Source organism: Euprymna scolopes, chromosome 43 (assembly GCF_053919585.1).
Source record: "Euprymna scolopes isolate OS-2025 chromosome 43, ASM5391958v1, whole genome shotgun sequence".
Lineage (NCBI taxonomy): Eukaryota > Metazoa > Mollusca > Cephalopoda > Sepiida > Sepiolidae > Euprymna > Euprymna scolopes.
Window position 1 is genome coordinate 50771892 of NC_136524.1, and position 26139 is coordinate 50798030.

The 26139-nt window shown below is 33.1% G+C and overlaps 1 protein-coding gene across 2 annotated transcripts in view; it reads left to right on the forward strand.

The window, feature by feature from the left end:
- The window catches only part of LOC145268344 (lysine-specific demethylase 2B-like), a 221407-nt gene that overhangs the window by 115451 nt on the left and 79817 nt on the right, over positions 1 to 26139 (forward strand). The window contains exon 1 of one of the 2 annotated variants that reach the window (XM_080123852.1): positions 21855 to 22104. The exons of the other annotated variant lie outside the window; for it this stretch is intronic. Coding sequence (XP_079979978.1) covers positions 22063 to 22104 — 42 coding nt within the window. The 5' untranslated portion in view covers positions 21855 to 22062. Of the gene's footprint in view, positions 1 to 21854; positions 22105 to 26139 lie in introns of those variants that run through there. 2 annotated transcript variants of the gene reach the window in all.

The window sequence follows — 26139 nt, forward strand, 5'->3', positions numbered from 1 at the left end:
GGTGAAAGCAACCCCTCTAGGAGAAGCAAATCTCTGATTTAAAAAACCATAAAACAGGAGACCAGTACCCGCATTAAGCTGGTCTGCAATTTAACTTGTTGCTAGCTATCTTGGTCTTGCTTGTTGCTGGATCTCAACATTTTGAACCAAGAGAGAGATTTAGCTGTCGTACAAAGCTAAATCTCTGTAACATCATCTTTGTATAGATACTCCCTCAGGCATTTGTCTATAAAATAGTCCTATAGCAATGAAAAAGTTGTGACGCGTGTAGGCTTGAATTGCTGGAAGCATGTAATAATTGGTCTGCCATCATCATATGTATCCGTGTGTGTATGTACGTATATGTGTACGTATGTTTATATATGTACTTGTGTATGTATATGTATATATATCTATGTGTATATGTATGTATATATGTATATGTTTGTATGCATATATGTATATATATGTTTGTGTATGTATGTATATGTATGTGTATCTATGCATATGTGTATGTTTGTGTATAAATGCATAGATATGTATGTATATGTATATGTTTTTAAATGTATGTGTATGTATATGTGCATATATGTGTACGTATTTATGTGTATATGTGTGTGTATATATGCATATGTATCTGAGTATGTATGCATGTGTATATATATATGTATTGTGTATGTATGTATATATGTATGTATGTTTATGGATATATGTGTGTGTGTATGCGTGTACGTATATATATGTATATATATAGCAATCACCGTCTTCAGTGTCATGTCTACTTGAGTGTGTGAATTTGCCGGTACCACTAAAAATAAAAAAAAAATAAAAATAAATAAATAAATAAAAAATAAAAAGTCAAGTTTAGGGCTCATGGGCTTTAAGTGTCTGGGGGAGTGGCACTCGTCTGACTAGACGTTGCAATCATCATCATCTTGGTAGATTAGTGTCCATTCAATTATAATCCGCTGAAAAAAATTGTAAAAAAAAATACCCTCCCCCAAAAAAAATATTTGGAGTGGGGTGGGGCACTGTCTGTGCACGTGAAGCAAAAAAAAAAAAAAATCATATTTCATATTTCGTTTTTTTTTTTTAATCAAAATACTGTTTGATTCACCGTTAAAAACTAATGTAATGGATAAAAGTGCAAACGTTGCATATTTGTTTTTCAACTATATTTTTTAAATTTTACCAAAAATAACGCCGGATTGCTTTAAAATTATATATTCTGATAACTGAATAGCTATAGTTAAGCTAATTATGTTCTGATAATATGAGCTCCAATCAAATATTTAAGAATTTTTTTTTTATATTCATATTTTCAGTTATTTTAATTTTTAATTCGTTCTGGAATAAAAAACAAAACAAAAAAGTTTGTTTACCACAAAAGAAAGCCGGTTACATGTTTATTTTTAACGGATAAATGTAGTAAAAAGATTGATTTATTTAACAGTGGGTTTCCGAAAAAAAATTTTTTCAAAATTTTCCAAACTCGCCATGTTGAAGTCTTTTTTGTTTTTTTTTAACACCACAAAAAAATGAGCTCTCAAAAGAATTTCAGACAACCGAATCTATTAAAAGTGATATCTCTTCTAGTTAATTTCCAAATTTCATGACGAAATTTTTAAGAGAAACGCGGTACGACCATTTACAAATCGTTGGGTAGGGGTGGGGGGGGGGTCATTACAAAATTTCACCGAAAACGCCGCTTTGTGATGTTAACATTTTAAACACTTTATTTGCTTAAAACTCTTAAAATATATAATGTACCTTATTATTTATTAATTTATTTGAAAGTATATTCATTTTTGAACAAAACGGTGGTATTTTGAGGACTTAAGATGGTTTGATTTTTAAAATATGACGATTTTAGCAGGACCCCTTTGAAATCCGCGTTTATCCAAAGCTTTTTATCGTCCGTGTGCAGTACACTGCATTATTCCTATACAATACTTGGTAGCAAAAAATCTGGTTTTGCGATATGGACGAAGCTGTTGATGCAACTATATCAGGAATAAATTAAAAAAAAAAAATGCCTTGAATGACAGATTATTTGAAAAATTTTGTGAAGATGAACAATTTTTAAAAATTGCTACTTCATACAGAAATTAGGTGGCTCTCTAAATATAACAGTCTTTATAGATTTGTTAGTATGTGTCAAGCTGTATGGGGCATTTTAAAATTCAAATCTGAATCTGCTGACTGTACTCAAAAGACAAAAACTCAGAAAATTTTGGATAATCTGAATAAGAATGAAATTAGATCAAAAATATTTTATCTCGGTGATATTTTTAACTTTATAAATGAAGTAAATTTGCAACTCCAAGGAAGGAAATCTGACCTTGTCACCTGCTCACAAAAGATTAAAGGTTTTATAAATAAGTTGAAGTACTGGAAAACACAACTTGACTATCATTTTTTAAACGTTTAAATAGCATCAACTCAAATGCAGAATGTGAATGCGTCATAGAATGTGCTGAACATCTGGAAGGCCCGAAGAAAGATTCTGAGAGAAGATATAAGGAACTTTAAAGATTTAGCAAACTTTGAACTTAAAGATACTATGGAACCTGAAGTAATTCAAGAACTTTTGGATTTAAAAGAATACTCAAAGTTGCCCGGATGTTCAACATGAAGGGTTTTTTGGATATATTGAAATAAAATCAACAAATCCACAAATTTATGACTTAGTTGAGCTCAGTATATTATCCTTTCTGATAATCTGGCTAGAAGAAGTGGGCTTTTTAGCTGTTACAAAAAAGTGAAACAAATTGAATGTTAATGAAAGAGGAATGCTTGGGGATAAGATTTAATGACAGTAAGGTAGTAGTGTAGTAGTCGTTAATGGTGTAAATTGGGTAGAATTTGATTATTTATGGGGATGGTTCAACAAGAATTTGATTACATTGGATTTGAAGGCTAACATGTTGTATTTAACTGGGAAGCAGGCCAGGTGAACAGTGTCCCACAAAGAAGCTTCGTTCATGGATTCTATGTTTAGATTTAGGCACAGATAAAGAATGAGGAAAATAATATATAGTGGTTGTAGCTAATTGAGTGCTTTTTGTAAAAATTTGTAAAAGGGGGCCATAGATTGGAGTTTAGTCGAGCACTTGCCATGAAAATTGCGATAAAGCAGAAACAGGCTCGCAATGTCTGTTCTGTGGGAAAAAGGTTGCAGGAAAGAGAAAAAGTCATCATCTACTATGTTTCAAAGCCGGTTTTGAATTGTATCAAGGGTGCGCTAAAAAGCTCCTGCACAGATGTGGTAACAGTACTTCATTTTAGGATGTACCTGGCTCTTATACAAATATAGGATAGCATTAACAGTGAGATATCGACTGGAGCGGTAGGATGATCCAACTATTTTTCCAGCGATCTTGGCAACAGATTTTATGTATGTGTTCCATTTCAGATCAGGAGTAAAGGTCAGTTCCAGAAGCTTCCCAAGACATGAAGCTTCCCCAAGATTTAGTTCAATTGATGAGGGTCAGACCGATTATGATGAGAAACTTGGTTTTTGATGCATTAAAATTAACCAGCCACCTTTTTCTCCATTACACATGTTCTCAAGATCAGAAGAGAGAATCGGAAAGATCTTGGTCATTGTTGGCTTTTGAAGTGCTGCCACTTCTGCATAGTGTCTACAAATATGTGATTTTTTTTGGAGATATATTACTACTTTCGACATGACACTTAAGGATATAATATTGTTTTTGTTTAAAACAACACATTTGAAAAATAAATCTGTCGACTCTGGCACCAAAATTTATTCCATGAGAAGGAGTACAATTTAAGAATATCAATTGTTTATTCGGTCAAAATTTCTTTAATTTCATTTGTTGTTTGTTTTGCTTTGTTTAAATTATGTTGCCTGTTTGAAAATGAGGTAATTTTTTTACTTTAACTGCAACTAAACACCCACCTTTAAAATCACGACTTTTAAAGGTTTTCGGGTATGCTGAAAACGAATATCACATTCAAATTTTGGGCAGACAAATAGTTTTCTGGATATTAAGACTTTTTTTTTCCAATAAAATAAAATAGGCATCAAGTGCGTTTGGAAGCCAGATCACAACGTAATATCAGGGAAATAAACAAATATTTTACTTGTTTGAAATTTATAACATAAAGAGATTTCAGAGCTAAACACCATCTTCAGTATGTTGTTTTCTTTCTTTTTTTTCTTCTTTCTCACCATGTTGTAAAATTGGAGAAAGGAAAGTAAAGAGCCGCGCGTTGTATCTCAATGGTTGTATTTTAAAATGCTGGAACAGTGCGTAGGCAACACGAGAATAACGCATTTTATTTTATTCAAATTAATCAACGTTTCTTTATGGAATTCACACCTTTGATGAGAATAAAAAAAAGTTTTTAGTGGTTACAATTTAAACAAACAAAAAAAATGTTATTTACATAAGTAATAAGTCAACCCTCATTTAAACCAACTGCTGATAAAAAATTAAAAATAAGAAAAATGATTTTCTTTTAATTTAATTAACTGTCGATAAAAAAATTCCGCCAAGTAAATAATACAAAGTACAAAACAAAAAATATTTAAAAAAACCCAAAAAACTTTTAACTCTGTTTAAATGAAAAAGCTTATTGAAATAAACGTTTTCAAAAATATGTAAAAAAAAACAACAAAAAACAAAAAAACAAACAAAAAAAAAAACAAACGAAACGTCCGCTGTAAAGGTGGATGTGAACATGAAAAATAATATCGATAGTTCTGAGACAACCCTTTAACCCAGTTGGTCATTGCGATAGTCATACCCCAAATTCTTATAAAACTGTAACTAATTTGTTTTAATTTCTATTTATAAAATGATTGGGTGTAAATAGCTTCCAAAACTTTCAATTTTTTAATACATGAAAATTTGCCAAGAATTTTAAAGTCAGTTTAAATGACTTTCTATTCGATAGTTTAAATACTTTCAAATTCCTTGTTGAAATTCGCATTGACTAGAGCACTTCCACTGTTGCCTATCGGGAGTTGCTTGGAAGGGAAATCCTTTTTTTTTTTTAAATTTTTTTATACATGCATGACGTGCAGGTTCAGTTTCCAGCAATGATTTGATATAAAGGGATGTGTAATAATCGTCTGCAATTCAAGGGAAATTTTACCACCTTTATCCTTGCAGATAACATCCAACAAAACTCATGCTTTATATTTATACTAGCGGGGGTACCCGACGTTGTTTGGAGGTGTAAAAAAAAAAAAGTTTTGGTAGGTAGGTAAGCTCGAACCCGAACCCTTGAGGTTAATAGGCTGGCAGAGAACTGAAAATGTGTGAAATGAAACGATTAAAAAGTCAAACAAAAAGTGATTTGACAGGTGCGTCAATTAAATGAGGTCAACATCACGCCATAGGGAATGAAACACACTTAACTTTGGCTGCAAGCCAGTTTCTGCATATGATGTTTGGGAAAAGCAGCTACCCATTTAAAGGGGACTGTCGTAATGAATAGCAATTGTCTGATATGACAAATTTTGGCCGCATTGATCAAACCTCGTTACTTTCTGGACGTCCCGAGCACGAGTGCCAGAGAGGCTAATTTTGCTACGGTTCAATTTTGCTTATATACAACAACGCTAAAGAAACACGTGGAGAGTAAAAGATATTGTGAAAATTGCGCGTAAAATTCGCTCAAATAAAAGATACACACCACCCCCTTTCGTAATTCATACATATTATAATCTAAGTAGCATATAAAAAGTTATAAAAATGAGCGAGCAAGCCGAGAAGCAGCCCGAAAAAAGCCTTTGGCAGACATACAGAAAAAATGTGCGCGCACACACACACATTTTGGCTTTTATATATATATATATATATATATACTAGCAGGGGTACCTGGCGTTGCCCGAGTGTTTGGAGGTGTGTGTGCTCTTAAATAAAAAAAGTTTTGGTAGGTAATTAGGATCGAACCCGAAGCCCTGAGGCGAAGTTGGAAAAAAAAATGTGAGACGTTAACTGCTCGGCCAGCAAGAAAGGAAAGAGTAAGTGAAAGACGTTTGTTTGAATTTATTTAAGTAGAATTGACAGGTGCCTGCTTAATGAAGTCATATAGAAGTCGCGGAGTTAAGATTTACGACGATGTAAGCAATGGCTATTCAGCAGTTAACATTTTCTGCGGGACAGTATTTAACAAGGTGAAAACCCAACTTTGGGGAGGAAAAGCAGCTCCCCCATTTATTAGGGGAGTGTTGTCCAAATAGAAAGCAGTCGTCTGATATGATGGTGAAAAACCGACATTGATAAAACGTTTACATCGCTTTCTGGAGACTACCCGACCAATTCGAATTGAGTTTCGCTTTTTTTTATACCAATAGCGAAAAAACATGCGGCGATCTAAAAATCTGGAAAAAATAGTGTTTAAAAGTCAGGCAAATTAAATACACGCATGACCCCTGTTGTTAAGTCGTACATATTATCATCTAGACAGCATATAAAAAGTTTTAAGAAGGAGTGAACCGACTGAGAAGCCCGGCGAAAAAAGCCTTTGGCAGACATACACAAAAATGCCCACGCACACATGCATACACACATTTTGCCTTTTTTTTATATATATATATATATATATATATATATATATATATATATATATATATATATATATATATATATATATACTAGATGGGGGGTACCCGGCGTTACCCGGGTGTTTGGAGGTGTGTGTGTTGGGGTGGGGGTAGATCAAAACAATCCTGTTTAAAAAAAAACGTTGGCCGGGTGTTTAGAGGTGTAAAAGTAGCAATACACATAAAAAAATTGAAATAGCTTTAAATATTTCAATATTGGTATCTATAGAAAGAGCTTGATGAGCTAAGAAAGAATCTTTAAAAAATTTTTTAAATCCAATTAAAATTAAGGAAGTTATGACTATTTTTGTGCCTCACACGTTTGGGTGTTTTGCCCTCTTTAAGACCATATGCGTTTTGTCACATTTTTTACATTACTTTTTCAGTAAAAATGCCATATCTTTGTTAAAACACAAGATTAAGCAATGGAATTTACCATATAAGTGTATTTCTGTGCTAGGAAGTAGAATATGCCACTGAACATCTCCAAAAATTAATGGTTTCCAAATAATCTGCAGTAATTGCACATAAATATGTTGCAATTCCTTAAAAATGCCATGTATCCATTTAAAGAAAAGAAGTTAAAGAACTCAAAGCTGAATTGTAATGCATTATATGTACAAATAACTGAAATCGAAATCTAGGACTGTTTAAAAACGAATATATTGTTATAGATAGTTCTTTGGTATTATTGTAGATTAATACCTTCCATACCCCCCCCCCCAGCTGACCACCTCTCCAAAATATGTGATTTTACCTTCATAGGCAATTACGTGTGAATACCTTAAAAAATTTTAATGAACGATAAGCAAGTATTATTTTAGAATTTAATGTAAAATGATTCCTTATTTTGAGCCATTCTAGCGTTTTAGGGCAGTTAACCATTTTTTTCTATCGGAGATAAATTCTGTGCGTCTTTTTTTTTTTTTTCTAAACATGATTATGTGGTTACAAACAAGTGACGTCACTACAGAAAATGTGACGTTTAGAAAACTTATTAAGTATTTTTGCCCACTTATTTAAATATCAAAAACATTTTTTGCTAAAGTTAACAAATCATTCACAAATTTAAGATAAATTTAAAGAGGGTCGTTGTGCACTTATGAGAGGGTGGGGAAGTTGGCACTCTGGCTTGGGGTTAATTATAGAGCTAAGGAAAATTATGTGTGAACATCCTGAAGACTTGATAGAAACAAAACAAAAAAAATTTTAGAATTTAGAGTGGGGGTTGGTTTCACATAAATTTAATGTAAAATAATTCACCATTTCGAGACCATTCTAGCGTTTTAGGACAGTCGACTAATTTATTTTTTTATGGGTGATAAATGGTGCACTTTTCTTTTAGGAAGGATTTTTTTTTAGACACTTATATGTAGCTTACCAAGAAACTTTGTTTGATGAGGAGCTTACCACTTAGACTTAGCATTATTGTTAGGGCTAAAGAAGGTTTTAAGAGGAAGGCTTGCCACTCGAACCTAGGGTTAGAAGTAGAATTAATTAAAAAAAATTTTTTTTTTTTAAAGGCGTTTGACCCCCATATTTACGGTTAGTGGGTCATAATTATTGGCCTTTGAAAATTTTATGCCTTAGATTTTGGACATCAAATTACATTTAAATATGAAATTTATTTTTGTTTGTCGGAATTCTTAAGGGGTGTGAAACTTAACAAGAATTACGACAAATAGACAAAAATAAATTTCATTACAAACAAGTGACGTCACTACAGAAAACGTGACGTTTAGAAAACTTATTAAGTATTTTTGCCCACTTATTTAAATATCAAAAACATTTTTTGCTAAAGTTAACAAATCATTCACAAATTTAAGATAAATTTAATTTTTGTTTTCAACTAGCGGGGGGGGGGTACCCTGCGTTGCCCGGGTGTTTGGAGGTGTGTGTGTGGTTTTGGGTAAATCAAAACTTCGGGGGGGGGGGTTTAAAATTAAAAAAAAGTTTTGGTAGGTAAGTATGAGGATCGAACCTGAACCCTTGAGGCAAAGTTGGAAATTAAATTGTGAAAAAAAAACCCCAAAAAACGTGTGACGTTAACCATTGGGCCACTGCAAAATACTAACGGAAACACGTTTGAATTTATTTAACTATTTAGGATTGGCAGGTGCACGTTTTAATGACTTAATGAGGTCAACTTTGACTGCGGGTAGTATTTCATTTACTGCAGCAACGCTTTTTTTATTTTTATTTTCCCAAGATGTTGGGGGGGGGACAGCTCCCCATAAAAAGGTGATTGTCCAAATTGAATAGCAATTGTCTGATATAAGGAAAATATTTCCACATTGATCAAATCTGATTGCTTGTGGACATTTCCGGCGATCGCAACCGGAAAAATACCACCAGAATTAGTGTCGCTTTTATTATACAAAAAAGCCAAATCCACATGCGGCAAGCGAAAAATGTTGAATATTTATCTTTTCAAAGTCGAGCAAATTAAATAGACAGGCGACCTCCGTTGTTAACTTGTAGATATTATCATTTATATGTGATATAAAAAGTTTTAAGTTGTGAGCCGATCGACCGCTTCTCGGAAAAAAGCCTTTCTCAGACATACACAAAAAGCGAACATACATACACACATTTTCGCTTTTATATATATAGATTACATTTCTTGTTTGAGTGACACATTATTTCGTTAAACTTTCCAGTTTAAGACAGTTTTTTTTTATTTCTCTACTTTGGGCCAAGATCAGTGTACTATACTGATGCTACACTTCGCCTTTTCTGTCCTCTGTCAGTGAAGGAGAAATCCTTCATGACGGAGACAATTTTTATGTTTTTCTCTCCAGCTTGACCCTTTTTGGGAAGCTGGATTTTCCTCGCATTAAAAATTGACCTTGTGTCTAACTGTCCTCGTGGGAAGGCAAGTAAATAGGAACTTAACTAGAAACTGAGCACCTCCTACAAATATTTAAATATTGATTTTGTATTTTTTTTATATACATAATTGGGTAGATTAGTGTCCATTCGATTATAATCCGCTGAAAAAAAATTGTAAAAAAAAAAAAAAAACAAGACAAAAAAAATATATTGGGAGTGTGTGTGTGTGTGTGGTGGGGAGTACTGCTCGCACATGTGAAGCAAAATAATATTTCACATATTTTTTTTTTTTTTTTTTAAACAAAACACTGTTTGATTCACCGTTAAAAACTAATGTAATGGATAAAAGTGCTCACGTTACATATTTGTTTTTCAATTATATTTTTAAAATTTGACCAAAAGTAACGCCGGATTGCTTTAAAATTATATATTCTGATAACCAAGCTCTAGTTAAGCTAATTATGTTCTAATAATATGAGCTCCAATTAAATATGTAAGGACATTTTTTTATATTCATACTAGCGGGGGTACCCGGCATTTCCCGGGTGGTTGGAGGTGTGTGTGCTGTTAAATAAAAAAGAAACCGGGGGTGGGGGTAAAAGTTGGTAGGATCGAACCTGAAGCCCTGAGACGAAGTTTGAAAATAAAATGTGAAAAAAACATGAACCGTTCGGCCAGCCAGAATGAGTTACTGAAAGATGTTTGAATTTATTTAAGTAAGAACAGAATTGACAGGTGCCCGCACGGAAGTCGTAGAGCATTACGACGACGACGATGACGTAAGCAATAGCTATTCAGCAAATGAGGTCAATGACCAGGTTTGTTTGTTATAATCGAAGTAAAAAAAGATAACATAAAAACGAAGTTAAAACTTAAGTGGGGGGGGGCAATCAAAACATAAAAAAAAACTAACGTAAGGCAAACGAACGATGTTAAATGTAAAAATCGAAAAAACAAAAAAAGAAAACAGAAAAACGAACGTTAAAACAAAAAAAAAAGCATATGAAAAATGGCTTAAATAAGCCTGTTTCGATATTAAAATTTAAAAAATCGGTGGGTACCCGAGTGTTTTTGGGTGTGTAGTCGGGGGTGGATAAGTGAAGTAAAAAAAAACAAAAAAACAGAAAAACGAACGTTATGTGAAAAATGGCTTAAATAACACTGGTTCAATATTTAAATTTTAAAAATCGAAAAAAAAAAGAAGACATCATCTCACACCACGATTCGAACCCAAAACGTTTAGATAACGAACCAACACGCTAACCAACTGAGCTAACACGACGTACATGAAATTTAACCAGTTCTTCAAGTATTTAAAGTAAATCAGGTCATGACGTCATCTGACGCATGCGTAGAACCGGTCGTCGTCACGAGGGGACCGTTTTTGTTGACCCCCCCCCTGTCGAAAATTGTCGATTTCGGGGTGAAAAAATGAACGTTTTAGGCCAATTTTTCGATATTTTTCGGGCGAAGGATGGGGTTTCAATATGATACCAAGTTTGTGAATTTTTGTTGTGTCTGTCGAAAGTTTTTAGCGGACACACATACAAACATCCAAACATCCATACATACATACATGCACACATTTTCGCTTTTATATATATAGATTTTAATTTTTAATTCGTTCTGGAATAAAAACAAAAACAAAAAAAGTTTGTTTACAATAAAGTGATATCAGCGATATTAAAGCTGCTGCTCCTGCTGCTTCCACAGATCGTTTTTAGATACTTTTTAAAAATAGAGCGATTTTTTTCCAGGTATCATCATTTTAAATTGCTCCGTACCACAAGATGAAGCCAATTACATTTTTATTTTTAACGGATAAATGTAATAAAAAGATTGTTTTATTTAACAGTGGGTGGCCGAAGAAATTTTTTTTCAACATTTTCAAAGCTCGTGTTGAAGTCTTTTGTTTAACACAACAAAAAAAATGAACTATCAAAAGAATTTTGGACAACCGAATCTATTAAAAATAATATCTCTTCTAGTTAATTTCCAAATTTCATGACGAAATTCTTAAGAGAAACGTGGTACGACCATTTACAAATCACGGGGAGGGGGTTGTTACAAAATCTTACCGAAAACGCCGTTTTGTGATGTTAACATTTTTAGCACTTTATTTGCTTAAAACTCTTAAAATATATAATTTACCTTATTATTTATTAATTTATTTGAAAGTATATTCATTTTTGAACAAAATGGTGGTATTTTGATGACTTAAGGTGCTTTGATTTTTAAAATATGATGTTTTAGCAGACCCCCCTTGAAATCCGTGTTTATCCAAAGCGTTTTATCGTCTGTGTGTATTGCTAGTAAAAGAAAAAAGGTAGGCTCGAACACGAAACCTTGATGCAAAGGTGGAAACGAAAGGGAAAAAAAACCCAGACACCTAACCATCTCGCCCACGACGGGGAGAGGAAGTGAAAGCTGTGTTAATTTATCGTTTATAAAGTGAAATTAAGAGGTGCTCGAAAGTTAAGTCGCATGATGTTTAACCTAGACGCGATTTGTGCTGCAAAGCAGTTTGTTTCCGCCACCCCATGATTTGCTTTTTTATACTGAAAAGCGAAAGAAACACGCGGTGATCAAAAAAATCTGAAAAATATAGCGCGTGAAAGTTGGGTAAATTAAATACACACGCAACCTCATTCGTAACACGTACATATTATCGTTGACAGAATATAAGAAGTTTTCAGAAGGAACGAGCCGACTGAGAAGCCTAGCGAAAAAAGTCTTTTGCAGACATACAGAAAAAGTGCACACACACACACACACACACACACACACACACACACACACACACACACACACACACACACACACACACATTTTCGCTTTTTATATATATATATATATATATATATATATATATATATATATATATATATATATATATATATATATATATAATAATTACAATAAGTTTACCAAGGTAATCAAAATGGTAAACTTAAAATATATCATAAATATTAAAGAGTTAATATTTACAAGTAAAGTAATCTCAACCAGATGTAAAAGCTCAATAAGACCGAAAAGGAAATAGAGCTTATAATATGAACAAATGATTAATAAAACATGTTAAAAGACATCTTAAAAAAGAGTTAAAAGCATATTTAATTTTAAAAAGGAAGCACAAGATAAGTGGATAGTCCTTAATCCGCGGAGTTTCGAAGAAATACTCTCCTTCTCATCAGAGGGCAGGAATTAGCAAAATGCGGGATCGGATTTTGCATGTAAAAGTATTTAATGAAACCACAAGTAAGTCACAGATCTTACTTGGTTAAAAAAAGGGTGAGGTAAGGGGAGTAGGAGGTAAAAGAAAAATGATAAAAAGATTTCACATGAATGGATAGTCCGGTGAAGGGTAAAAAATCCAAGAATGGTAAAATCCAAAACGGTCGAATTTAAAATTTCCAATCCAACAGGTAAGTTCCAACTGATCTTTTACATGCAAAATCCGATCCCGCATTTTGCTAATTCCTGCCCTCTGATGAGAAGGAGAGTATTTCTTCGAAACTCCGCGGATTAAGGACTATCCACTTATATTGTGCTTCCTTTTTAAAATTAAGTATGTTTTTAACTCTTTTTCAAGATCTCTTTTAACATGTTTTATTAATCATTTGTTTATATATATATATATATATATATATATATATATATATATACTCTAATAACATTAATTGGTACGTTTTTGGAATAAGGACAAAATTGAAAGCCGCAAAATTGAATTTTCATTAAAAACCAGTGTTATCTACTTAATTATCATGTCACAATTAATAACATATGACTGCATTATTACAAAAAACATGTGCTTTCACGATTTTACGATCGATTGATGGACATCATTTTTGGGTGAAATGTAAATTAGATTGACTTCAGTTACCTCCCATGCTTTTCCTTTTATTTTTAATTAAAATTTATATGCAAAGCAACCCCACTTCTTCTCCTGTTACATATTACCCCTCCACATCTTTCTTACCAACCCAACATAATCTGCATATACATCCCCATGACACCACAAATCAACGCATCCTCATAACACCACAAATCAACACATCCCCATAACACCACAAATCAACACATCCCCATAATACCACAAATCAACGCATCCTCATAATACCACAAATCAACACATCCCCATTACACCACAAATCAACACATCCCCATAACACCACAAATTAACACATCCTCATACACCACAAACCAACGCATCCTCATAATACCACAAATCAACGCATCCTCATAACACCGCAAATGAACACATCCTCATAACACCACAAATGAACACATCCTCATAACACTGCAAATCAACACATCACCATAACACCACAAATCAACACATTCCCATAACACTGCAAATCAACACATTCCCATAATACCAGAAATCAACATCACTGCAAATCAACACATTCCCATAACACCACAAATCACAAATAATGTAGATTAATGTACATTTCATCATATTCAAATGCATTTAAGTATTTTAGTACATGAAAAATATCTTCCTTGTTAAATATCTAGAAATATATTTATAGAATATCCTCAAACAAACAAACAAACAAACAAACAAACAAAAAAGATGTATATGACCAAGATTTAAATCTAACCTGATACATAAAGGCCCTCTGATTATAAAACGTAATTAGGTAAAAGTCAACAGGATTGATGAAAATACAATTTCATATAGGAACCAACACATGAATCTTATGGTGATAGCAAGCCTATAATGACTTATCTGCTTGCTTAAGTATCCCTTGAGCCAGCATTTTTTACTGAAAATTTTTAAATTAAGATACGTTTGAATATATATATATATATATATGGCAGTCAGAATCAGTATGGAACGTCCACACGACAGGAGATAGATTTTAACATTTATTTAAAGAGGGTTAATCACACAAAAAATCATGACTTTAATGGGAGTGAGGTATTTAGTTCTCTCCCACTGCAAGAACTGTGACATCAGGGTTGGAAAGTGGGATTGAAAACTCAGTGCTCCAGAATAGGAAGACTGAACCTGCAAAAGATCCCTGTGCAGCCCCGTTGGCATTCCCGACAGAGTGCCTCAGGCAATAAGCTAACTTCTTCTCCAATATCAGCAATAAAATAACCCCTTCTCAAAGAGAGAAGGTAAACCCTGGTGGGGGGGGGAGAGCATCCTAGAACTGCATAGAAGCATCATTACACCTCAATTAACAGGGCCAAGGTTGTTACAGGAAGGGTCTAATCTCTGTTGATTTTGAGGGAGGAGCAAGGATAAAATCCGGGCCAATAGGAAGGTTTACCTTTTAACAAAAATATACCTCTCTCTTTCATTAGATATGAAACCAGACCTTCAGCTCTTCCAATAATAAATGCTTTAATAACATCAATATATTGCTAGTCTGTAAATTGATAAGTCAGCCATACTTGAATTTAAGCCACACATGAGTCTATAATTACGATCCACACCGTTGCCCTTAAATATATACAATAGAAACTGATAAACGTTCAACCTCCTTGATCAGTAATTAAGTTGTATTTAAATAATACTGCATTGTAATTAAAGCCCATATAGACAGCCCCCCATAATTGCGAGAAATCATCTGATGTTAAATGCGCTGATGATCATCGCCTGTTCAATTTTTCAAAGTTTTCATTCTGTGAAATACTAACCATTTGAAATTGGTTTTAAAGCCCCCCTCCACCGATTCCCCGTTTTTTTTTTTTTTTTTTTTTATTAACTGGTACAGTTTCCGTGGGTGATGTAGAGTGAAGTGATTCTGATCTTTTATCAAAGAGTTATTTCCCTTATGTAGCCTCATTCCTCATAGAATCCATATAAACTATATAAAAAAAGGTTGTTTGTCTGTCTGTATGTGTACATGTATGTTCAAAGAGGAATGGGCTGGTAAAAGAAGAAAGATAGAGGTGTAGAGAAGCAGAGGTAAAATGGGGAGGACGAAAGGGAGAAAGATAGAGAGACAACAAATAATTGTTACCAAACGCAAGAAAGCCTGCATTTCTACTTATATAATTTTCATATTTGTTTACTGATTGTAAGATTTATTATCGATACAGTTTTTATTTTATGTGACGAATACAACCCTTTGTCTTTTGACTAGGAGCAAAGTGCACTTCACCCATTTTTTTCCTTGGCCAATGGAGAAGAAATCCTTTTAGACTGAGTCAATTTTAATTTTTAGTCCTTATCCAGGGTTCCACTTTTTGGGAGGTTGTATCTTTCACATCAGGAACCAAATTTGTGGTCTAAATCTAAAGTCATCTTGAAGCAAATAGGATCATTTTTTTAATATTGTCTTTCACTGCTTGATTTATAGTAATCATTTCTATTTCTTTTCAACATGCAAATTTTAGAAACGATGCTGGCAGTGCCATTTTGTAGCAAGTCTGGTATTTTTGCCTGTTGGGGATAAAACATAGTAACCTCTTTCTTCTCTATTGGTCTACTTTTCTACCAAACTGGATAAATTTTTAGTGTTTTTATTTAGTATAAAGTGTTTATTAAGCTCGAAAAACATACAGTGTTTACTGATGGATTTGAAAAATGCAAATGGCGGCATGCTTGCTGTTGCACATGGTAAGTTTGGGAAAACAAGTTTAAACAAAAAAATTATACAAAATACTGTTAGAAACTCGCTCAATATATGTTACCTTGACATAGGCGGACATATATTCGGTGGTTTTCTAACAGTATTTTGTATAATTTGTTTGTTTGAACTCATTTTCCCAAACTTACCAAGTTCAATAAGCGAGCATGCCGACATTTTTCTTTTTAAAATATATCGATAAACATTGTATGATTTTCGAAGTGATTACACATTTGAGAGTGAGTAAAATCACTAAAGATTTTTCCAGATAGGTAGAAGAGTAACTTATCTTGCCTTTGATAACATTTATTTGGTATATATTTGATTTTTGACCACTTTTTCGAATTTATGTGTACAGTAATACAAACCCAAAATTTAATTTAACTTGGAAATAATATTTAAAATACATGTGCATACACTGCACAAGCACCCTTATTATTATTATCATAATTATAATAGTAATAATAATAAAAAACTGGTGTAGATGACATCGACTGGTGCCACACCAACTAGTTGTGAAGAGTCAGGGAGGATGGAAAGACCGAGGTGGGAGAGTACTAACCAAATCTCCACTGGAAGTGTGCAGTTCAAATCTGGTACCTTGGGGAGACATTTTGTCACCCAAACCCCAGGAAACACCAATGGCCGATGCCAATGAGAAATCAGTGACAACAGCTGTTGCGATAACATGCAATCATCTGCACAAGTGGTCAAGAGGTGGAGAACACTGGAAATCTGGGGAGACTTGTTGTCACGTGGTCTCCAGGGAACACCCCAGATTACTGGCAGTGAGTGAACACTGATAATGGCCTGGGAGACAACTAATACGCTACACATTTTGATGAAAAACATGGGGAAAAATGGACATAGAAGAACAGAAAACCAAAACTTTAAATATAATTTCTGTATTTAAAGTAATAGTTATTTAAATATTTCAACATATAATCTTGTGGGAAAAATCCAACTTCCCAATAATGGGCACTCTGGATAGGAACAAAAATAATCTCAGTCATGAAAGATTTCTCCTCCACCGACTGAGGATAGAAAAGGTAAAGTATAGCATCACACAGATACTACACTGTGATCTTGTTCCGAAGGCCAGAAAATATTTGTTTAATGTTTCTTTAATTGTTTGTTCCCTAAAGTCATAATTCAGTTTTATCAGTATTAAATTGTATATTGCTTTAAAATTACTTAATTTTACATAGATAATATTTATATTTTATATTGAATAAAGTTCAGTTTCAGTATTAATCGAACTGTGTTCCTTTTTCTTTTTAAAAATGTTTTATTGCTCTTTTTCAAATGGCCCTCATATAGTACTGACAGTTTGACAAATCTTACCTACATTGCCTGCAGACATTTTTCAGTTAACAGGCCTTCTTTTTACTCTCAGTGTCTGTGGTTATGCCCCTCAGATAAATGACAAGATACAAAAGTGCCCCTGAAAGCATTCTGTGAATTGTATGAATCCCAAAGGGCCTGGTAATTGTTCAAAAGGTTTGGTGGAGTCTGATTGGTCATCGTGGGACCAAATCACCTCACAGGGACTGCTCTTCACAAGAGAAAAAAAATGTCAGTCATTATGATTCTCATTATATATTGATTAATTTCTCTCTCCTCGTATGGTTATCAGAAATGTAGCACAGAAGTGACTGTTTTCGATTGCTCTTACTGGTTTATCAAATGCTCTTGTATATTAGGGAAGGGTAGAAATTGACAAAACGCAAATCTCATTCACATGACTATCTTTTTTTTATGCACACATAATCTTTTGCATCACGATTCTGCTGGCAGAGAGGGGGATTACTATGATGCATATTGATTGCATATCGTGTATAGCAGCAATTTTTGGGAACATTTATATATATAAAAGCGAAAATGTATGTATGTATGTATGTATGTATGTAGCTTTTTGTGTATGTCTGTAAAAGGCTTTTTTCGCTGGACTTTTCAGTCGACTCATTCCTTCTTAAAACTTTTTATATCACGTCTAAATGATAATATCTATGAGTTATGAACAGGGGTCGCCTGTCTATTTAATTTGCCGACTTTTACGCGATATTTTTTCCAGATTTTTAGAGCGTCCCGTGTATCTTTCGCTTTTCAGTATAAAACAAGTGAAAACTGGCTTGCAGCCGCGTCATGTTTCAAGGTCAAACATCACGCGACTTACGGTTCTCGCACCTGTTAATTTCATTTTATAAACGTTAAATTAAGAGGTTTTCCATTCCTCTTCTCCCGTGGCCGAGATGGCTAGGGCCCAGGGGTTTTTTCCATTTCGTTTCCATCTCCACGTCAAAGATTCGGGGTTCAAGCCTACTTTCCTATTAAAACTTTTTCTTTTACACCTCCAAATACCCGGCCAACGTTTTTTTTTTTTTACAGGGTTGTTTTGACCCCCCCCCCCTACAACACACACCTACAAACACCCGGGCCACGCCAGGTACCCCCCCCCCGCTTGTCTATAATATAAATCCCAATCATCGGTTTGTATGCATGTATGTATATATGTATGTCTGGCAAAAACTTTTGACAGATGTGATGGATGCTAACGAGATCGGTATCATGTTGAAGCTTAATGTCTCAAATGGCAAATATCGAAAAATTGGCCAAAAACATTAATTCCTTGATCTTCAACTGGCCAGTTTTCTATAAGGAGAGGTCGGTTTTTGCATCACCATTTTTGCAAGTCATTGTATCGGTTGGATTGACTACGCTTAATTTCGACGTTCGGAACTTCTGGTTGAGTGATGGTGACATAGCTAAAACGTCACATTTTTTTAACCTTTTTTTTCTCCTTCTTTCCCATCACCGCAATATCGCATCTCTGTGTCTGTTTTACAAGTACTTTAATGAAATGTGCTCCCGACAGGCAGCAAAATCCAACCCCTTTACTGTTGAGGTTCCTAGATGTTGGAAAACCATCTACTCTAATAGTTACTTCCCTCGGACTGCTAAACTTTGGAATTACCTCTATCTTTTGCGTCCCTGACTGTATTAACCTGCTAAAGTTTAAATGTACTGTGAACAGATATCTCACTGCTCAACTCTTCTCAGTCCCCTGTTAGACACATTCCCAAATAGTAACCCTTCATATTCCAAGTGGTAATATGTGTTTAAAGTGAAAAAGAGTAAAATAAATAAATAAAATAAAAAAGAAATTATAAATCATCACAAAACTAATCCTAATTAACAAATCTGTACTCCTATAAATTCGTTTTTCTTTTGTGTGTAATGAAATTCATATTAAAAACCCTCTTTTCTATTTATTTAGTACTTATTTGCTTTCCCACCAAACCAAAATGTGACACGAGGTCGTTTTTAAAGTGAGGTTAAACTAGCTCTCTGAAAAAAAGGGAAAAGGGGCACTCTGGCTGGGTTCAAAAATAGTAATTGTCCCAGTATAGAGGGTTTCCCCTCCATTGACTGGTACAAATTATCTTAAGTGCAGCCGGGCTGAAGGCCAAGAACAACAGAAAAAAAGGCAACCCTCTTTTATCTTTATTTAATGTATTTATTTGCTTCCCCACCAAAGCAAATTAGGCACAAGGCCGTTTTTAATGTGGGGTAAAAACCAGCTCCCCTAAAAGTAGGCAAAAAGGGGGCACTCTGGTTACCAAAAATAATAATTGTCCCAGTATAGAGGGTTTCCCCTCCATTGACTGGTACAAATTATCTTAAGTGCAGCATCTGCAGAACAGATACTACACTTTGATGCCGGTCCGAAGGCCAAGAACAATAGAAAAAAGGCAAGGTATTTATTTGCTCCCCCACCAAGCAAATTAGGTACAGGAGTGAAGGGGAAATGGGGACCAACTCCCCGGAGAGTAGGGGAGCTAGATAGTGACAATTGGTATGAAGGGTTGCCTCTACATTGACCAAGGTCTTATATGTGAGGTTACCCCCACATATGGTCTTTGCGTGCAGCATCTGCCGGAATAGATACTACACCGGGCCGAGAACAACAGAAAAAAGGCAAGCCTCTTTTCTATTTATTTAAAAATAAAATAAAAATTTTCTTATATATGGGCTGTGGAATTGCATTCAATAGCAAAAGATCTAGCTAATTTGCATATTCTTTTAAACATTCATTTTAATTAATTCCTTATTAGTTTTGTCAGTTTTCTTATGGGATGATTATCTAGAGTTAACTATTATGTGTAATTATATTCATGCAGATATTCTACATGATTTATACTTGCATAATATTTGCGTAAAAAGTTTACAGTAAACACAAAATTGTTTCCATATATATTTATGTATATGTATATATTTTTGTTTAATCTATAAAAGTGAACGTGTCTGTGTGTGCACATTTCCCTACGCAATAACTCTGCCAATTTTAAGTCTACAGACTCAAAATTTGATATACCGGGTACTGAGATTTGGGATTTCGGCCAGAAATTTAGCTTTCAAGGGGTCAAAGTTCAACGATTTGACCTTTGAGAACTCTACGAAACTCCTCCGCCAATTTTGGGTCTAAACACTTGAAATTTTACATATAGGTTCCTTGGACATGGATTAAACTTAATAACTTGATTTGAGCTCAAAACAAATGTTAAGGGGTTATAATAGGGGTCAAAGTAAAAAAAATACCACTTTTTTTATGCTCAACATACACATCCAAACACCTGGGCAACGCCGGGCTGAAATGCTAGTATTATATATAACTGAAGCAAACATCTGTGCTAGAAAGGACTTATCTTGCCTTGATAGAGTTCAAAATAGACTTCGTAGTCTCGTAGGAGATATCCTTTTCTCTCCCCTGCAACCTCTATCTCACAGAAGAGATGTTGCGAGTTTGTCTCAGCTGTATCGTTATTTTCATGGAAAGTGTTCGGCTGAGCTTCAGTCTATGGTCCCCCCTCGTCTAACTTTCACAAGAAACACTCATCTAGCTGAAAACACTATCAATAATCCCCCCCCCCCCCACTCGTTATCTGTGCCTAAACCCAAACATAGATTCCATGATAAAAGCTTCTTTCTTAGAACTTGCATCCCTGTGGAATTGTCTTCCATTTTCCTGTTTTCCAGCTGACTACAATATGGTTGTCTTCAAGTTTAACGTAAACAAGTTCTTGATAGGCCGTCCCACTTGTTAACAAATTTACCGAATTTCCATTACAAACGATTACTATATTGTCCAATTTCTACTCTACACTCTTTAACCCCTATCCTCGAGTTGCCTCTTGGCCTTGATAAGTAGTGATGCCTTGGTAAAAAAAAACAAAAAAAAAACGGTACGCACATACGCTCGATAATCGAGTTATCGTCCTTGGTCCGTGATAATAGATTTTTACTTAAAAGAGCCAAAATTTTTTTTTTAATTCAAAATCCTATTTAAATAAAGGGGGAAAGATGGTATTTGTGCAATTTACAGACCGTGCTGAAATAATAGCGTAGAAAGCCATTCTTAATATGGGGAGCCCGGGAGAGGAGTCTTTTTTTTTTTTTTTATTCTATACGTTCATCTAAGAATAAACAAAAGATACCGTAAAAATTGAATAAACCTTACAAGTTCTACTTTAAAAAAACACGGTTCGTAAACTGCACAAGCACTTAACAATGCAATTTATTTTAAAAATAAATTGAGAGGATAGTGAGAAAGTTAAAGTAAAAGAATCTCCGGGGTAACGCCGGGTAGGTACAGTAAAAAAAGAAAAATCTAAACGGAAGTAACTTGATTTTTATTATTATTGAATTACGTAACGTTGCTTTATTCAAAGTAAATTTTTTTTTAAAAAATTCACAATAATTTCAGTTGATAAAATAAAATAACAACAGTAAAAAATAAGAGACAATTTTTAAAGTTTACGTTTTTACGTGAAAGCAATTCCAACGAAATTCGGCATTTTCTTTTTCCCATCATTCAATCTTCTTCGCCATTGAAAAAAAAGATACTGCTCAGAACGTTTGACGAACTGTTTGTGTCAACCTTCTCTGTGATTAGTTGTTTTTTTTTTTTTTTTTTTAATGATAACATCTAACTTCAACACAAAGTGTTAAAGAAATTCATTTTAGTCTTACAATTTTAAATATTTTGCTTTGAATTGTTGCAATTTACAAATAATACGTATGAACACGCAAAGTATATATTCGGAGTCCTTCTGGAAACAGGTGAGCTACGTTGAGAATACGTATATGTTCTTTTTGACGAATTGATATTGTCTTGTCTCTCTTTTTTTTTTTAATTTTAAATTTTCATCGACTTTATTTTGTTTTTTATTAATGCTATATTTATAGTGAACATCCCTTTAAACATAAAAACCCCAAACAACCTATATTTATATTAGCCTTACATGTGTGTATAAGAGATTACGAACTGTGCTAACGTTACTATTTTGAAACCTATTTTAAACATGTGGAGTTTTTTTTGTTTTTTTTTTTGGTTAACTATTCTGTACTCTTATGTACTTTCTCTGTTCTATAACTTGAAAATCCTATCTAGATATAGCACGGCCTCTATTCTGCTTAAATACCGAAAACAAATCAATAATTATACTTATTGGAGTTGCTAATTTTTACGGTTTAAAACCGTATGCGATGTTTTAGGCTCAACGTTATTTGATTTTGTTTTGTTTATTTTGCTTTTGGCGCTATTTACCAAACACTTGTTTTGACATTTTTAAAAAAAAAAATTTTTTATTTTTTATTTTTTTTTTTTTAAGGAACAGTTAACAAAAAAAAAAAATCAATCTTGTCGATAAAGAATTCATTTTTAAAAATCTCATTTTGGGTTTGTACACATAGATTCGAAAAAGTTGTCAAAAAACAAATATATAACAAATAAATGGTATCAAAGGCAAGATGTTACTTTATTACCAAACTGGATACATTTTTGTGTTTTTATTCAATGTAACATGTTTATTCAGCTCGAAAAGCATACAGTGTTTACCGATGTATTGGAAAATTCAAAATGGCGCCCGACACTCTCTTTAACATGTTAAGTTTGAGAAAAGGTGTTATAAATAATGAATTAGACAAAATACTATTTAAAAAACACCGAATATATGTCAACTTATGTCACGGTAACATATATTGAGCAAATTTCTAACAGTATTTTGTCTAGTTTATTATTTATAACATCTTTTCCTGAACTTACCGTGTTAAAGAGACTCGGGCGCGATTTTGAATTTTCCAATACATCGGTAAACACTGTATGCTTTTCGAACTGAATAAACATGTTAAATTGAATAAAAACACGAACAATATATCCAGTTAGGTAGAAAAGTAACTTATCTTGCCTTTGATAACATTTATTTGTTATATATTGTTTTATTTATTTATTTTTTTTTTTTACCACTTTTTCGAAACTGTGTACAGTAATACAAACCCCTCATCAAATATTTTAGTGTCGTTGTGTGCACGTGCGAATGGTGGGGGGGAGCTTAATTTCCTGTACAAGTTTAACATAAACTGATCACCCTCTTTCTAGCCATTACCAATTTGACCAATTTTTAAAATCTTAATTTGCGCTGTACGGCGCCATAGGATTTAGTTATTTATTTGTACCAAATAATTTAGATTTGAATCACTTTATAAATGTAGCGTAAAAATTTAATACAATAGTTAATAAAATAAAAAATAATAAAACTGAGTATAAAAAAAATGCAATAAATGAAGGAAGACAAGTTACTCGTCTACGTACCTGGATAAAGTTTTTGTTTTAATTTATTTTAAATTGTTATTTAAATTTTTTTTACTAGTATAAAGCGTGTCGGGTTAGAGCAAAAAATAAAAATGGTGGTCTGTCGTTTGTGCTAGTGCTCGAGCTATAGTGGATAATCACTCAAAAATCGAAAATTAAACAAAATATTCATAAAACGTTTGTGCACAATTGCTGACATTTATTGGGTGGGGTTTTATCAGAATTTTGGTGTTAAATGCACTTACTGATCCGCGCTATTTTTAAAATCGTATTTCCAAGTTTTATGTTTTTTTTTTAAATTTTTTTTTTTATTCAATTGTAAAGCTAAAGTACAGATTAGGTGCAAAACATTCTCCACTCTCCATGTTAACTTAATGGCTTTTAAAATAACGTTATTTCAGCACGGATCAATAAGTGCACTTTTGTTTGACTTTAGATTTTTGAGCGATTATGGAGAGTCCAAATGAATTCAACGAAATCGCCATTTTTTTTTTTTTTTTAATTCTAACTCAACAGACTTGATATTTCTTTTGTTTCAAAATAAACGCTTAAACGAAAACATATCCAGATAGGTAGAAGAGCGACTTATCTTGCCTTTGGTAACATTTATTTGTTATATTTTTGTTTTTGTCGCCGTTTTTGTTTTGTTGGTTATTGTAAAAAAAAAAAAAAAAATAATGTTCTAGAACAGTGTTTCTCAACCTTTGATAATCCGTGGCCCCTTAATAGTTATCTCAACACTCGTGGTTGCTGCATTAAAAAAAAAAGTCTTTGTTTTATGTTTATTTAGCTTTTATTTCATTCTGGTTCTACCCTTGTTATAAAAAATCGGTGCTAGTGCAGAGAGAGTGATATCCGCACTATTTTTTAAATCATATTTCCAAGTTTAATTATGTTTTTTTTTTTTTTATTCAATTTTAAGGTTGAAGTATAGAATAGGTACAAAATACCCACCCCTCCCCATGTTAATGGTTTTTTAAATAATGTTATTTACGTCCGGCGGATGATCACTCTCTCTGCGCTAGTACCTAAAAATTAATGAATTTCATAGGATTTAGAACGAATGTAAACGATTTACGAGTAAAATGCATTTCTGGATACGGAAATTTCAGGATTCGAAATCAAGGTGCCTGGAAAACTCTTCCGTTTTTGCTAGGTAGAAAAACTGGTCCATTATTGAATAAGTATCGACTGAAAACACATTTCATGACTTGTTGAAGGAGATCTTGTTTTTAAACGAGAATACGTACTCCATAATATTTTAAAAAGAATTTAGGAAGACTCGTCCACGGAAAACATTTTATGACCGTTCTTGAAGGAGATATTGTTTTTAAGAGAACACCTTCCATAATATTAAAAATTTTTTTTTTTTACTTGTTTACCGTTCGATTTTTCTAAGTATTGGTTTTCTCCCTAGCTAGCTAAGTTTTTAGTATTTTAAAGCGTTTATTCATTTTAGATTAAGTCCACCTATACAATTTTTTTTTTAAGTGACGACTTTTATAGGTTTCCGACTATGCGGAGATTTGTTTATGGCACGCGTGCACGCGCGTAACAAAGATGGCCGCCAAAGAATACAATGCATAATACAAGTTTTTATATCTCGCTAACTACTTATTTCTGCAAAATTTCAATGCGATTTCCGTATTCAGCATAGTCGAAAACCTTTAAAAGTCGTCCTTTAATAGTAAATTGTAATGGTGGACCTAATCTAAAAATTTACCATTAAATTTAAAAAAAAAAGAAAAAAAGTATTTTATAACAACAAAAAAATGTCTGACATGGGAGGATCATATCTTGGGAGTTTCGATAATCGCTCAAAAATAGAAAATTAAAGAAAATACAGCGGTAGATATAGTTAAAAAAAAAAAAGAAAAAAAAAAGAAGCCCCTACTCCAAAAGAAATAAATTTTTAGGGAAGGGGGAGAGCTTTCGAAAAACTATATCTCCCTCTAAAAAAAAAAAGAATAAAAAAAATAAAAACTGAAATTAAAGATTTTTGAATAACGGATGTAGAATTTTTTTTAACAATAAATTTAGGCATTTGGTATTAGTAAAATAAAATAATAATCGAATTACAAAAAAAAAAAAATACCGGAAAATTTCCAGAGAACAACCGAACCCTCTCCCTATTTTTTTAAAATTATTTTTTTAATACTCCCAAAAATATCGTTATAAATAAGAAAACGTAATGTCTAAACACCAGAAAAATAAAAATTTTAATTAAATAAAGGCGAAACATTTTTTGGCGGCAGAGATGTGTAGGAGGTGTGTCAGAAATTTCGTGAAAAATAGTGAATAATTCCACTCCGTCTTTCCAAGCTTACAACTCCTCGAAAAATGTAATTCAAGCCCTATTTTTTTTTTCAATTAAATGAGCAAGGATCAAGGTTTCATTAAAAAAAAAAACCCAAGAAACAACGTGTTTTTTTTTTTTTTAAAAAGGTTTTAAACTTCGGACTTTACAGGTAAATTTCTAAAAAAAAAAAAAAATACTTTTTTGT